Source organism: Mastigoproctus giganteus, chromosome 8 (assembly GCF_048544385.1).
Source record: "Mastigoproctus giganteus isolate SK-2022 chromosome 8, ASM4854438v1, whole genome shotgun sequence".
Lineage (NCBI taxonomy): Eukaryota > Metazoa > Arthropoda > Arachnida > Uropygi > Thelyphonidae > Mastigoproctus > Mastigoproctus giganteus.
Window position 1 is genome coordinate 155,208,310 of NC_143582.1, and position 14,799 is coordinate 155,223,108.

The following is a 14,799-nucleotide window of genomic DNA, read 5'->3' on the forward strand; positions in this document are numbered from 1 at the left end:
GCCGCAGTGGCAACGTGGATCATTCTCGATTCCCATGGCGGTCAGTTTTTGTTGGAAGGATCCATGGCCGGTGATGATAAAGGTCACATGGAGGCCAGGCGAAAACCAGGGTGAAGGTTCTGGGTGAGTTGAACTTATAGATGGAAAGAATCGTTTTGTGATGGCCCCTTTTGTTGTAGTGTCCCAGTCATGTTGCCATATCTCTTGTAGATATTGGGTTATCCGTTGTCTTTCCTGCCTGGTGCCGTTTGTGGTGCCAAGTTGAAAATTAAGCAGTTGGGTTGGAACTCCATTCCTTAAGTGATAAAAAAGCCTTCTTTTAACCACTTCTAAGTATAGTGGCTGACACCAGTTAATACCTGCAGAGCAGGGGTGCTGACGGTGCGACACGCCCTGCAAATTGAAAGGAGCATGAACCTCTGGATTGAATCCAGCTTACATTTTGTTGCTAGGATGGCTTTTCGGTACCAGATGGAGGCAACATAACACACAATTGGCACGTATACCGCTTGGTATATGAGAGTAAGAGCTTTGTGCTTCAGCCCCCAGCCTGCCCTGCTGACCCGCCTTATCATAACACTGTACCTTTTGAATTTTGTTGTCTAGATACTTTAGGTCATGATGGAAGGTAAGCCCCAAGTCTAAGAAGATACCTAGGAGCTTGACTTCAGTGTGCAGCCGTATGGGTATAAAGTTTAATTTTATTGTAGGTGGTCTTGTGATTTGTAGCCTGCCTTTAAGGAGTATGGATTTTGTTTTCTCTCCTGAAATGGTAAGGTTGTGCAGGGCTGCCCAGTTCCGAAGTTTTACCATTCCATTTCCCATTTTCTCCAGGTTTGTCCTGGTGTTAGTACATACCAAAAGGACAAGATCGTCCGAATGTTGTCGTAGATGGGGCACTCATACATGAGGTCCATGAACTCATCCAGGACAATAGACCAGAGGAAAGGGCCAAGCACAGAGCCCTGCGGACAGCCTCGATCGATGTACCTAGTCACTGTCTAGAATCGGTTGGTAACTTGGACTTTTCTACCAGTTAAATATGACCTTAAACTGTTGTATAGGTTGTTGGAAACATTTGATTGCCAAAGCCTCCGAAGAACACTGGGCCACCATAGTCGATCAAAGGCCCCAGCGAAGTCTACCATGCTTGCAAGGGAGTACTTAAAGGCTGTGTGAGTTGCTTGAGTGATTAATCTGTTTATGGCATCTTCTGTGCTGCTACCTGCTTTGAATCCAAATTGCTTGTCACTTGGAAGTTTCTGTTCTTCATATCTGGCGGTTAAGCGAAATAGGAGCAGGCGTTCTTGTAACTGGGCCATTACAGAGAGCAAGGCAATCGGGCGATAGGAGGTTGGAATTTGTGGTGGCTTGTCGGTATTTTTCAAAATAAATTTCAGGGTTGCCGTTTTCTAGGATGTTGGAAAGGTGCCTTCTGTCAGGCATCTATTTAGAAGGCTTAGGGAGAGTAACAGGATAGTATTCTGCAAATTTTTTAACCACATCCACTTCCAGCAGATCCGCACCAGGTGTTTTTCCTACTCTCATTTTGTTTATTGCCAAGTCCATCTCAATGTTAGTGAAGGGGGATTCTACAGAGGCAGGATGATAGTTGTGATTTTCATCTACTATTTCTTGTTGTTGTTGAGCCATAGCTGCAGCTTCAATGGGATAAGTGGTGTCTAGAATATTGTTAATGCTATCCTTCCAGGTGTAAGTAGAGGAGCCATCCATCTTTAGTGTCGTATCGAGTACCTCTTCTCGCGGCAGCTTGTTTGTTACGATCTTGAAAACGATGCCCCAGGGGTCCTTATTCCCAGAAATGGATACCAGGGTTTGCCACGTTTGCTTTTTACTTTTACGTATTAGCTTTGTGTATTCATTTCTGAAAATGCGGTAAGCCTCCCTGGCGGCATCTACCTCATGGGTAGGTAGCCTTGATCGAACCTGCTGGAACATTTTTCTGGGCAGAGAAAGGTGTTGGATGAACATGGCCGTTGACTTCTGTCTCACATTGTTTTGGACAGCGACAGTGACACAAATCACCGCCGAATCAACGAGGGAGATGCCAGAAACGTCTTCACGAAAACCAGCAGGCGATCATTAGCCGAAACAGGTTATGGGAGCCGCCGACCCAACAGAATCCCATTGCTAATATTACGACACAAGCCTCTACGCCTCAACTGGGCGAATGAACATCGGCACTGGACCTCGGATGATTAGAGATTGGTTTCCTGGTCCGATGAGTCCCGTTTCCGGTTATTTCGAGCAGACTGGAAGGTGCGTATCTGGCGGAAACCGCACGAAGCTATGTCCCCGTCATATCAATAAGGTACTGTTCAGGCAGGTCGGGAGCGTGTTCAACTGGCACACGTTGGGATCTCTGGTACGTCTAGACGCATCTTTGAACGGTCCAGGTTACGTGTTCATCCTTGCAGACCGTCTGCATCGTGCACACACACAAGGCAATGGACTCTTCCAGTAGGACAATGCACCTCCCCACAGAGTCATGGTGACTAGAACATGACTATATGAGCATTCTGCAAATTTTACCACCATCGAATGGCCTCCCCGTTCACCGGATGTGAATCCTGTGAAGCATCTTTGAGATGCTGTGGAAAGGTACATTCGAGCTTTGGATCCTGCACCCAGGAATGCGACAGAATTATGGACAGCGGTGTAGCAAGCATGGATGGAAATACCTGTGGAACACTTTAGTGAACTAGTGGACTCAATGCCTCGCCGTGTGACAGCCCTTATCCGAGAGGAAGGTGAACCTACCTGTTACTAGGTAGGTATTCCAATAATTTTGTTCACTCAGTATAATACACTATAGCTTGGCCATTATCTGGGCGGAAGAAATAAATTTTCGCGGATAATCGAAACCCTGGATAGTCTGCAAAATGAATAAATAACTCGAGAATGTAAAGAAAATAGAAATTTATTTATATACATATTCATATAAGTACACTACAGCATATAAGTGGGAAGATTTAACAATTTTTTTTGAAAATGAAAAGCTGATATATATATATATATATATATATATATATATTATTTATTTATTTATTTATTTATTTATTTTTTTTTTAACTATGTTGGCCTTTCTGCGAATGGTACTAAATTTCTTGCATCGTCCTGTTAGTGAAAACGGCCTCTCCTTGTCTCTCCGTATAACCCGGCAGAGACCTCGGTTAATCCGCCTCCTGAGTCTACTGTATGATCAAATCTTGCAGACTGTTGTCGTTATAATCATTTCTTTCAGAGATGGATTAGATTTTAATAGGAATTAAGCCGGACCCTTGTACCGGCTTAATTAGGCTTGTACCGGTAGATTTTCAACATCATTTTCTTCGAAGATTCCCAGTCATGGTGTTTATGCCTACTCAAACAGGTGTTTGCGCTTCTTGTCATGTAATAAAATATGTATCACAGAAACTTGGAAAAACGCTGTTCCAATCGTATATTTCAAGATATCCATCCAGTTCCTTTTTTCATGAGATTGAATATTTAATTCATAATAAGAAAGTGTATCCCATGATACTTTCTTTTTTATAATGAAAATCACTAGGGTTTTTACGAAATTTGTCGTTCACTGTAATAACCAGTGGGATCGAGAGTACTCTATGCAATTGGTGGGGAGGAAAAAATGAGAGAGAGGGACTTATTTACATTGTGTAAACTCAGTGAATTCACGGAAAATTATTACTTCTAATAGAGCATACAAATGAAGATTACTTTGAAAGTGATTTTTCATCTTTTACTAGGCTTTTTTGCTAACTGTTCTTGGAATGCACTTGTCGCCCACTAGAAAATTATAGTCCAAAACGCTGATATTGAAGGTCAGTGGGCTCTCCAAGGGCATATTTCAAATTTTTAAATTTACAAGTCTGAAATCGCTAGATTCAGTAGGGATAATTTTTCAGAGCCCGTTGTACTGATGTGAGATGAAATTTCTTGTCAGTACATTTGCTACTCTTACCTCAGTCACTAAGAAAAAAACATCAGAATCACGTCGTTGTCAATGAGGTTTTTTTTTCTGTTTTTCGAAGCTTAGCTTACCGGGAACTCTTTTCGTGAAAATTCCATATCTCGCGGAACCCCTTTTAAAATTCGGTATATCCATGATTTTTTCTTTTATTTGAGTACGATTATAAAATCATTTAGCTTGAACTGTATAGTTTCTATTTTGTTTTTGATGTGATCTGGGGCTAAATTTTGGGCTGAAGTAAAACCAGTTTGTCACGAAAATGTGAAACGGAAATGATGCTAATACAGTCACTAAAGTTGATTAAGTAACTATATAAGTATGAAGATGATCAGTGATCATCTTCATACTTACACTATGAACTATCCGATTGCATAGTTCATTGATCATCTGCGTATTCCTTCGAAATTCAGAACCACTACAGAGAGAGATCAAATCTGAAGTCTGGTTGGAAACTCGGGTTGTTTCTGTATTTAATTTATAGATGTGCATAAATGGAAAATATTTTCTCCCATAAGTTAAAGACTAACAAAATTAGTAGCAAACTTCAGTAATTTTGTCCATCAGCTCTGTTGGTGAACAAAGTTAAGTTTTTTGTTTTCCTTTTGCTTGGAAATTTGCTCATATTCCTAAAAAGAATGATAACGCGCTCTCTCTTCGTTCCATTGGATATACCTTAATTCTTTTCCAAGTAATGGAGAATCTGTCAACTGTCAACTTTTACACTTACTAATACGAACTGTTGATCCACTGGTGATAGCTTTTCTAGTTGTACTTATCTTTGGACGATTCCATGAAAAAGTTCGGAGAAACTTTATCAAGCAGCTGCTCTTTATATTTTAAGGCTTTCGATCGTGTTTGATAAAGATCTAAGTAATCTGTATCCTGATTTTTGCAGTTGAGTAGCCAGTTTTCTCTGACCGCTCACTGCGTGTTATGATAGATGATTCTGTCTTCTAATATCATATATCTGGAAATTACGTGTGTTCTGTGATCGATTTGCTATTTGCTGGACGAAAATCCCGACTTTCCGTGAGAAAAACCATGCCATCCTCGACTGAGAACAGCTAACTCAGTCACCATGTCAAAAAGCCCCATAAATATTCCTTACGTCACTGATTGTATTCGAACCCAGGTCTTTTCCACGAGAAAGTGCTACCCAGAGAGCTTCTGAATTAGGATCTACAATTTGTCTGATAATCGAGATTTTTTTTTCATTTATTTAAGCCAGATCTATTACGCGCATTAACCTTCCTTCATTGTTGGTTTAAAAAAGTACACCGTGCCGATATTTAATTTCGTCACTCATTCTATCCACATGTCTAGCGTACTCTTAAGTTTCGAAAATAAGAAATAGATGATGTGTTGTGAAAAAGAACCTATCTCTTTGAGATAATAAAAACAAAGAATATATTTATACTAGAACGAATGGAATCTTTTACGGTGCACGGGTATTTATTGTGAGCACTTATTGATAATAAAAAAACTCACGGATTGTCAAAATGGAATCCGAAAAACTTATGTCGCGAAATTATTCTGTAATCAGAAGAAACAGTCGGATAGTAGAAGTAAGACAGGTTTTACTTGTGTTTCTTGTTTGTTTGGCAGATTGTAAGGAAGCTAAACGAAATGTTGACTTGTCGTTAACTACTTCCATTTACGTGCTTTCGTTGCTGACGACGTATAAAAGCAACTGCGACCTCCTTACTTGAGATACCGTACGTAATGCGAAGGCTCCAAAAGGACACCAAGTACGCCTCAGTCATAAAACTACTGTTAGAAGCTATTAGAATCTAATAAATACAAGTTGCCCCCTAACGGCTTCTCTCTGCTATCATTCACTTTACAATAATGTTGTAGAATAAACTCTCTCTCTCTCTCTCTCTCTCTCTCTCTCTCTCTCTCTCTCTTTCTTTCTCAGAGCATTTTGTGAACTTCTCATTATTTTGTTTTATATCTTTTCAGGAAATCGGCAGAAGGCTGTACGACCGTAAATCTTTTACGTTTTCTCGTGTATATAAGTGACGTCTTTATCCGATAATCTCGGCTGTTCCGTATCTCATCACTTCTGTAAGAAGATACGATCTGTTTCTGTAGAACCTGCCGTCCACAATCCGGCCTGCAAGACAGATAGAGCAAACAGTGTAATGGCAGACGATGTTGACTCCCGCGGCGGCATTAAGGAAGAAATGTTATTTTCATGCTCTCCAAAATCACCCTCTCGTCTCACCGCTGCTTTAAGCTTGATCCATTAGCATGAGAAATGTGGCCGCTTCCCTGTAACAGACAATACTTGTGTAGCAATATCTTCCTGGGGAAACATCGCATCGCTCTCCGCTGTGGCACAAATTACCTCAAGAAGGAAATCCGTGCTGGGAAATTCTCCCCAATCGACGTCTATTAACATGCAGAAGAAGAAGAAGGAAACGTGTTCTTAGCTAAAACACTATCGTTCGCTTTACTTTCGTTTGCCGACGCCAGTCGAACCGATCGCCACAATGTGCTACAGGAAACGCCTCAGTTGCGGATCGCACGAATCGTCCGTCGAGATGTCGATACTCTTGGTGTTACTAATATCATTTGTCGCACGTTGCGGTGTGCTGGCTGTACCGCCGTACGTTTGTCAGCAAACTGAAGAGGGCACCGAAGTGATTGTCACCTGCCGGATAAAGGCCGCATCACCCACTCTCGACCTCAGATCACATCATTCTGCCACTAAACTGTCTGTCATCTGTGATGACATCATCGATGAGAATGATCTAATGAGGTCTTTTTTGTCCTCCCCTTCCAGCCAGCTGCAAGCATTGACTATAGAACGCTGCAAGCTGACAAACATGACGACGAAAGCAATGTTTCGGATGCTGCCTTTTCTACGTAATTTAACAATTCACGTCCATGTAGATGACGAAATGACCCTCCCCGAAGATTATCGAGAAGGGTTAAGCCTGGAAGTTTTGGATTTGAGTTACAGCGGACTTAGTGACGTTCCCCAACAGTTTTTATGTGGTTTAACCAACTTAAGCATGCTAAACGTGAGCAACAACAAATTGGGGGAATTCGTGACTTCGACAGACGATTTTGATTCTTGTGTATCAAACTTAGATACTCTTGACCTTTCCAGTAATCGGCTGACCAATCTTCGTAACTGTTCTTTCTGTGCACTTCGTAAACTGAAGGTAATTTTAATGAGAAATAACCAGATCTCGTTTATCTCTGCTGATGCCCTTGTTGGTTTGAAACGACTTCAAACACTTGACCTTTCCAATAACCTAATCACCACATTTCCCCCTTCTCTCTATCGTCACTGTGCTGAGCTGCGCGAGCTCAATGTGGTAAATAATTCTTTGTTTCTTCTGTCCGGTGAGATGTTAGAAGGCCTTCATCAACTTTCTGTGCTAAATCTCAGTTGGAATAACCTTTCAGTAGCACATCTCGGTGAATTACCTCGACTTGCTGTCTTGGACCTCAGCCATAATCGACTACGGGAAATAAACCGGGACTCATTTCGCAGTTTGTCGAACCTTCGAATTCTTTACCTTCATAACAACCGTATCTCGCTCTTGGCAGACCATTCCTACACCTCTCAGACCAATCTGCACACCCTCACGATGAGTGGAAACAAACTGACGAGCATCGATGTTTTTGCTCTAAATGGTCTTGGCGCTCTAAATTACTTGACTCTCAGCAATAATCTTATTGAGATTCTGCATCCACAATCACTTGGCAACTGCACTTTTATTAGAAATCTCAAGTTAAGAGGAAACAGATTAAGATTATTTCCAGAAGCCATTAATCTATTGAAGTCTTTGAAACATTTAGATCTCTCCGATAATTACATTATCGACTTGAGAAATGCAGAGCTCCGACAAATAGGGCAATTAGTGAGCTTAAAATTGTCTGGAAATCACATTAGAAATTTAACTAAAGGAATTTTCAAAGGTTTGAGATTTCTGAAGACTCTGGATGTAAGCACCAATTATCTGGAGGCTGTTGAGAAGGGGATGTTTGACGAAGTCCCTCAGCTTCGCGCTCTAAATCTTAACGAAAACCACCTTTCGGATATCAGCGGATTGTTTCGTACCCTTCATCATTTGACTTTCTTGAACATCTCCCGTAACAAGGTCAAATGGTTTGATTATGCGTTGGTTCCAGCTGGACTCCACGTTCTTGATCTGCATGATAACGATCTGGACACACTCGGGAACTATTTTCGTTTGGAATCGGTGGTTCAGCTTCGGTATCTGGACGTGTCCTCGAACATTCTGACAGAAATCGGAGTCAGTTCCTTTCCTCGCACTCTTGTGGTGATCAAGGTTAGTTGGAACAGAATCAGAACTGTGCATCCCTTTACATTTTACCGAAACCTGAACTTATCTCTAGTGGATCTGAGGCATAATAACCTCCAAAGAGTTGATTTGAATGCATTTAGAGTAAATACTAATCTCAACTCAATACAGCGGCCAAAATTTTTCATCTCGGAGAACCCCTATATATGTGATTGCAAGATGGAGTGGTTGACTTGGATTAGTTCTCTGAACGACACCACCTACTATCCCACAGTTCCAGATTTGTCAAATGTTCGATGCCTAGCACCATTACCTCGAGGCCATGTAACTCTTCCGGTTTCGAGCGTCACTTCTTCGTCTTTTCTTTGTACCTACAATAGTCATTGCTTTGCCCTTTGTCACTGTTGTGATTTTGACGCTTGTGACTGCGAAATGGTGTGCCCCGAAGGTTGCATTTGTCTTTCAGATCAGACTTGGAATTCTAATATCGTAGACTGTGGTAACCAGGACATTTCTACCATTCCAACGACTGTTCCCATGGATGTGACGGAACTATACCTGGATGGAAATTATCTAAAGAATCTATCGAGCCATCCATTTATAGGCCGAAAAAACATGAAGATCCTCTATTTAAACCAAAGCAATGTTGAAGTAATACACAACAAGACCTTCAGCGGGTTGAGGAATCTTCACGTGTTGCATCTTCAGTACAATGACATCAGTGTGCTGTACGGACACGAATTTTTTGATGTGCCCAATCTTAGAGAACTTTATCTTTCTCACAATGATCTGCGCGTGATTAATAACAACACATTTTTACGTCTAGAGCACTTGCAGGTTTTGCACCTGGATCACAACCTTATTGTGGCCTTCGAAATATGGAAGTTGAATTACAACCACCGCCTTTATGATATTCAGTTGGGCAACAATCTGTGGACCTGCGAATGTGACTTCATGGAGTTGTTCCACTCTTGGTTGTCTCTGCACGAGCGCCACGTAATAGATAGAGATGATATTCACTGCGTTGTCAATGGTAGGAAGGAACTCGGAGAGCACCTTTTGGGAGCTAACGTTACCGCGTGTTCGTACTACTTTCCTCTACGGGCTTTTGAAGCTCACAGAGTGGAGGAATATATGTGGATCATTCTTGTACCTTGTGTTTGTCTCATCCTCGTACTTTTAACGATCCTCTCTTATACCTACCAGAAGCACATTAAAATTTGGTTTTATACCAAATACGGTATCCGTCTCTTTAATAAACGGACTTCAGACCTGCCGAAGGACAAGGAAATCCTTTTCGATGTCTTCGTCACATATTGTAAAGAAGACGAGGCTTTTATTCTTCAAATTTTAGCCGCTGAATTGGAGTGTGGCAATCCTGCCTACAAGTTGTGTCTTAGACATCGGGATTTACAGCAAGAACTTGAGACAGAGGAAGCTGTTTCAGAAGCCATAAGACGTAGTCGTAGAACAGTAGTAGTAGTTTCGGACCAATATTTTAACAGTGATAGGTGTCGCTGTGAGTTACAAAGTGCCCACCATTCGTGTGAGTATAACAAACTGCAGAAGCTGGTTGTTATTGTGTTGGACAGATCAGCCATGCTGGAAATCGACAGAAACATCAGGAAATGTTTGCCACATTCCACATTCATATCCTGGAGAGACAGAAGGTTTTGGGAGAAACTGAGATACGAACTGCCGAGTTCAGCTCTACATCAGAACAAACGTTCGAGGAAATATATCTCGCAGTTCGTGCCAGTAAGCCATCTTTGTCAAGTGATATAACAACAGATCTGCCTTTCGACTCTTTCTCTCTCCCTTCGTTATTGGGATGTACGAGTCACAGAATTTTAGGTAAGTAAACCATTCTTTATTAATCCTAGTAAATCATGGGCGAGTAAAAAATTTGTTGATAAATCTTCGGTAAGTAAATATTTACGTATATTTGTACTTGCATCTTTATATACCTTGAAACATGTAAGGTTTTTCTACTCCGTTTTGTTAATATTTGATAAGTAATTTTTTTTTTCCAATGATTATTTATATTTCAAATATAATGCACGGCATATCTTGAATAATATCACTACAGTATAAATGGACAGTAATCGCGCATGTGCTGGTGTTCTCATTTTCAACTTGATATACGAAGCATTTGTGTTAGTTCCTGCAGGGAATGAAATACGTAATGAGATGGTTAGTAAAGAAGAATTGCCATTAGGATCGTAGGGCGTTATCGCCAAGAAAAATAAACAAACATATTTTATCCTTACTCCCAAAAGACCTAAACTTTAAGAATATATGCATGGTGTAAGTGAATTTTTAGATATTTATACTTTCTTAATATCTGGATTGGAATTTGGTCGACCATGAAATGAATTTTTGTATTTTTTCCATTATATACTAAGTTAGTTTATTTCAGGCAGAAGCTTCAATTTTTTCCAGTTCTTTATTCTATTCTTTATTGCAAAACAAGAATACCGACTTCAATTTTTTACAGATTTTTCGATTATCATAGATGCATCATGGCCCGAGTTGCTTATAATAAGTTTAATGTCTACGACATCAACCCGCTCACTTTGAGAGTAAATGATTTCAATAGAGTGAAACTGAGTATCGTCTTATAAATATAAAACCATCAAATATGATGCGATAAGAATTAGGACATAAACATATATAATTCATGAGACATTAGACACATGTATAACTGTAGTAGTAGTGGCATGTGATGCAAGAAAGCATGTGTATGAGCTTATGCAGCATCAGCCAAAAAAAAAAATTTTTTTTAAATATCACACCATTCCCTCCAAATGCCTGTCCAGTTCCTCCTTAAATTTATTCAACCTATCAACTTCCACAACAACAGATGGAAGTTTGTTCCAGCAATTAACCACCCGCTGGCTAAAGGCAAATTTCCGCACATCTATTCTACATCTGTCTTTTCTTAATTTGAATTTATGCCCCCCTTAGGTTCGTAATCTGAACAACTGGAAGGATCCCATCAGAATTCAGCGTGCTCAACCCATTCAAGGCCTTATACACCTCAATCAGATCACTGCGCAGGTGCCTAGTCTCCAGCCACTGCAATTTGCAGAACTTAAGCCTCTCTTGGTAAGAGGATCCCTTCATTCCCCTCAGCAATCCTGTTGCCCTTCTCTGTACACGCTCAAGTAAATCTACATCCTTTCTAAAATGAGGCCTCCAGACCTGTACGCAGTACTCAAGGCGTGGCCTGACCATTGACTTATACAGAGGGATAATCACCTCCTTTTCCCTGCTAGCAAAATTCGTATATATCATTGACAAAACCCCATGACCTGTCCTGGCAGCCTGTCTGCATTGGTCAGAGAACTTCATATGACTTCACAATTACTCCCAAGTCTTTTTTCATTTTTTACCACCTTAAGTGTAGTACCATACAGTTGGTACGTTTCTCTGAGGTTACTTCTACCCATATGCAGTACTTTGCATTTGTCAAGGTTAAACTTCAGTTGCGACTTCTTAGCCCATCTGCTCAAATTATCTAGATCCTGTTGCAGTAGCACACTGCCATTGCTGTCATTAACAACCCTGCCAACCTTTGTATCATCTGCAAACTTCGACAATAAGCCTGATATACCTTCATCAATATCATTGATAAATATACAAAACAACAGTGGACCCAACACCGAACCCTGTGGGACTCCACTAATAACATTAGTCCACGAAGAGCAGCACCCATTGATTACTACCCTCTGTCTTCTCCCACTTAACCATCCTTTTATCCATTGTAGCAACTTACCCTTAATACCATTCTGCTCCAATTTGTACAATAGTCTTCCATGCGCAACAGTGTCAAAAGCTTTCCTGAAATCCAAATATATGATATCAAAATTATTTTTTGCATCCAGTTCCTTTGTAACCACATCATAATATCCTATCAAATTTGTCAGACAAGACTTTCCCTTAACAAACCCATGCTGTGTCTGAATTATTGCTGCAGTCTTGTCTAGATGATCCTGCAATGCATCTTTAACCAGTGACACCATTATTTTACCCGGAACAGAAGTTAAACTAACTGATCTGTAATTACTCGTGTCACCCTTCGATCCCCCGTTGTGAATTGGGGATACATTTGCACATCTCCAGTCCGTGGGGACCTCCCCTGAGTCCAAGGATGCTCTCATAATTATGGCTAAGGGTTTGCTTAGTTGCTTTGCTGCCTCCTTTAATAAAACTGGATAGATCCCATCCACCCCCAGGTGCTTTTCTTATGTTTAACTTAAACAATTTCTCCTCCGCTTTGCTCTCAGTTATTACAAAATCATTAAGTATCCTGCTACAATTTGAGTAATGAAATGTATGAGTAATGATTAGAGTGATAATATATACCATACAATAATAACTAACAAACAATAATCATAAATATATTATAATTTAATATACTTTCTCACGTGAAAAAATTAGTTCGTGGGAACTGAAAATAATAAATTTCTGCACAAATTTCTCTATACCGCCAAATAAATCTCTATCGCATTGCAAATAAACTGTAATTTTGGTTAATACCCCACGTAATTCCTTGACGAACTTAATCAGAACTAGAACGGTCAGAACACAGTCCGTTTGCTTAGAACGAAATATTAAAGACTCATTCGCTTAAATTTATCATTAGTTGTGGTGATAGCTTAATTTTTCCAAAATCTTTCAAACTGGAAGATCCGCGAATATTCTAGTAGCAAAAAAGTAAACTAATTAGATTACTTAAAAGTGGTCTTAGAAAACGTACTTCATTTCTCATTTTCCTTTCTCAATAAACTATAATTTTGTTACGTGGAAAAGTGTCGTTTTGTTATTTATAGTTTTATCATGTGATAAGGTGTTTTATACTTATATACTCTACGTAACTCATAATTGTACATTGGCGTGAGTTTTTACAACCTACACTAAAGGACGTGAGGTTTTCTTAATATTAACTTCTCTTAGTCCTCTTTTACGACATGCAGATGTTCAAACTAGTCGAGTGGTCAAATTCTATCCTCTGAGCACAAGGGTGGTATGAGAATTTTGGGATTATTGGTTGATTATCACTGAGAGAGCGAGAGTGGATATTAAAAGCAATTAGGAGTGATATGTACTCGATAGGACGGAAGAAAGAGAGAGAAGGAAAGCAAGAATAGATTTTTTTGATTGAAGATGGAAGGGAAGAGGAATATACAGGTCACGTAAAACAGAATGATGGAAGCTCTGAGTGGGGAAGATGTGAGAAAAATGATGCCGGAGGATGGGGAGTGGGGGAAGATGGAAAGGCAAGTTCCGTGAGGCACATGCCACTGAGAAGGAAATTTAAGGGCCTGAAGCGAATGATGACTCTGTAATGTCCTTTGCAAGCAATCATAACAAAGATACGTTGTCTATTACTTTCTAAAAGTGTTTAAAATTTATTCTCCACAAACAGAAAAGTAAGCGCTTCCTATAGATTTATCGGTAACGATTTAGAAACCTCAATCCGAAATTCTCTAACGCATATCGTGCCTGAGTGAAAGTGACAAAGAATTTTGACCGATTTTAAACGGTAATGCAGAATGGAGTAGAGTGTAGAATATACAGAGTAAGTGTGCTGTGCAGTATTTCATAATATTTATATACAGAAGTTAGTGCGCCAACAATGGCCATAGATGCTGATATGCCAAAAAAATCCCCAGTCAATCAATCAATCGAAGTTTGATGAGAATCAAATGTTCGTTTCATGATCCTAATTCGTTTTGTAGATTTTCTCTTGTACGAAATATCAGTGGCTTCTCTTTTCAAAATCTAACAGTGATCCGCAGGCATCGCAAGTATCCAGTTACCCTATCATTTCTCTAATCTTACAGGCAAAATATCCTGCACAAAACGCTCAGAATGCTCGTCCAACACAAACAAGAATTTAGGGGAGAAATCCAAAGCGAATCCAAAAGATGCGTTTGAATGACATATTGCAGTTCCAGTCTTTATAGGCTGCTAAAATTCTGTTCGCCACTTTGTAGAAATATGATCTGATTAAGAAATTGTTTTTCAAAATGTCGATTTTTTTTTGTCTGGTTGACAATTGATTTTGTCAACATATAAAAATTTTCTTTGTGTCAAATAATTAAAGGCATCCTATACAGCTTGTTAATTAGTAGTTAGAACTGTCAAACTGAATATTATTCATGAACTCTCTTATTCAAGGCCCTAAAAAAAATGCCCTCCTTAATTTTGGCGTTAGTGATGCATGCAAATTTTGATTTAATGTACTGGAAATTATAGTCGTTCTAGTCCGCTGCTTTCATAAACTCTTTTATGGCACCAAGTTTTATATTTAAAGGGTGATTACAACATCTTCTTTGGGTTTATAAAGGTTTATGCGAAACTGTTGTTCACTATCCTTAATTAAGAGTACGTTTCAACCAATAGCGAGCCCTGTCATGCCTGTTCTATTCACAAAGAAAACAAAAATTTCGTGCAGCCTGGCTGTATAGCAGCATCATGGATATAACTTTCAGGCACAAATACTCCAAAGAAATTCTT

At 39.8% G+C, this 14,799-nt stretch overlaps 1 protein-coding gene across 1 annotated transcript in view; it reads left to right on the forward strand.

Moving 5' to 3' along the window:
* Positions 1–14,799, forward strand: part of LOC150081934 (toll-like receptor Tollo) — a 540,221-nt gene that overhangs the window by 223,734 nt on the left and 301,688 nt on the right. Inside the window, exon 3 of the mRNA XM_090378993.1 lies at positions 5,954–10,128. Within this exon, the coding sequence (XP_090235119.1) occupies positions 6,487–10,059 (3,573 nt within the window). The 5' untranslated portion in view covers positions 5,954–6,486 and the 3' untranslated portion in view covers positions 10,060–10,128. The remainder of the gene's footprint in view (positions 1–5,953; positions 10,129–14,799) is intronic.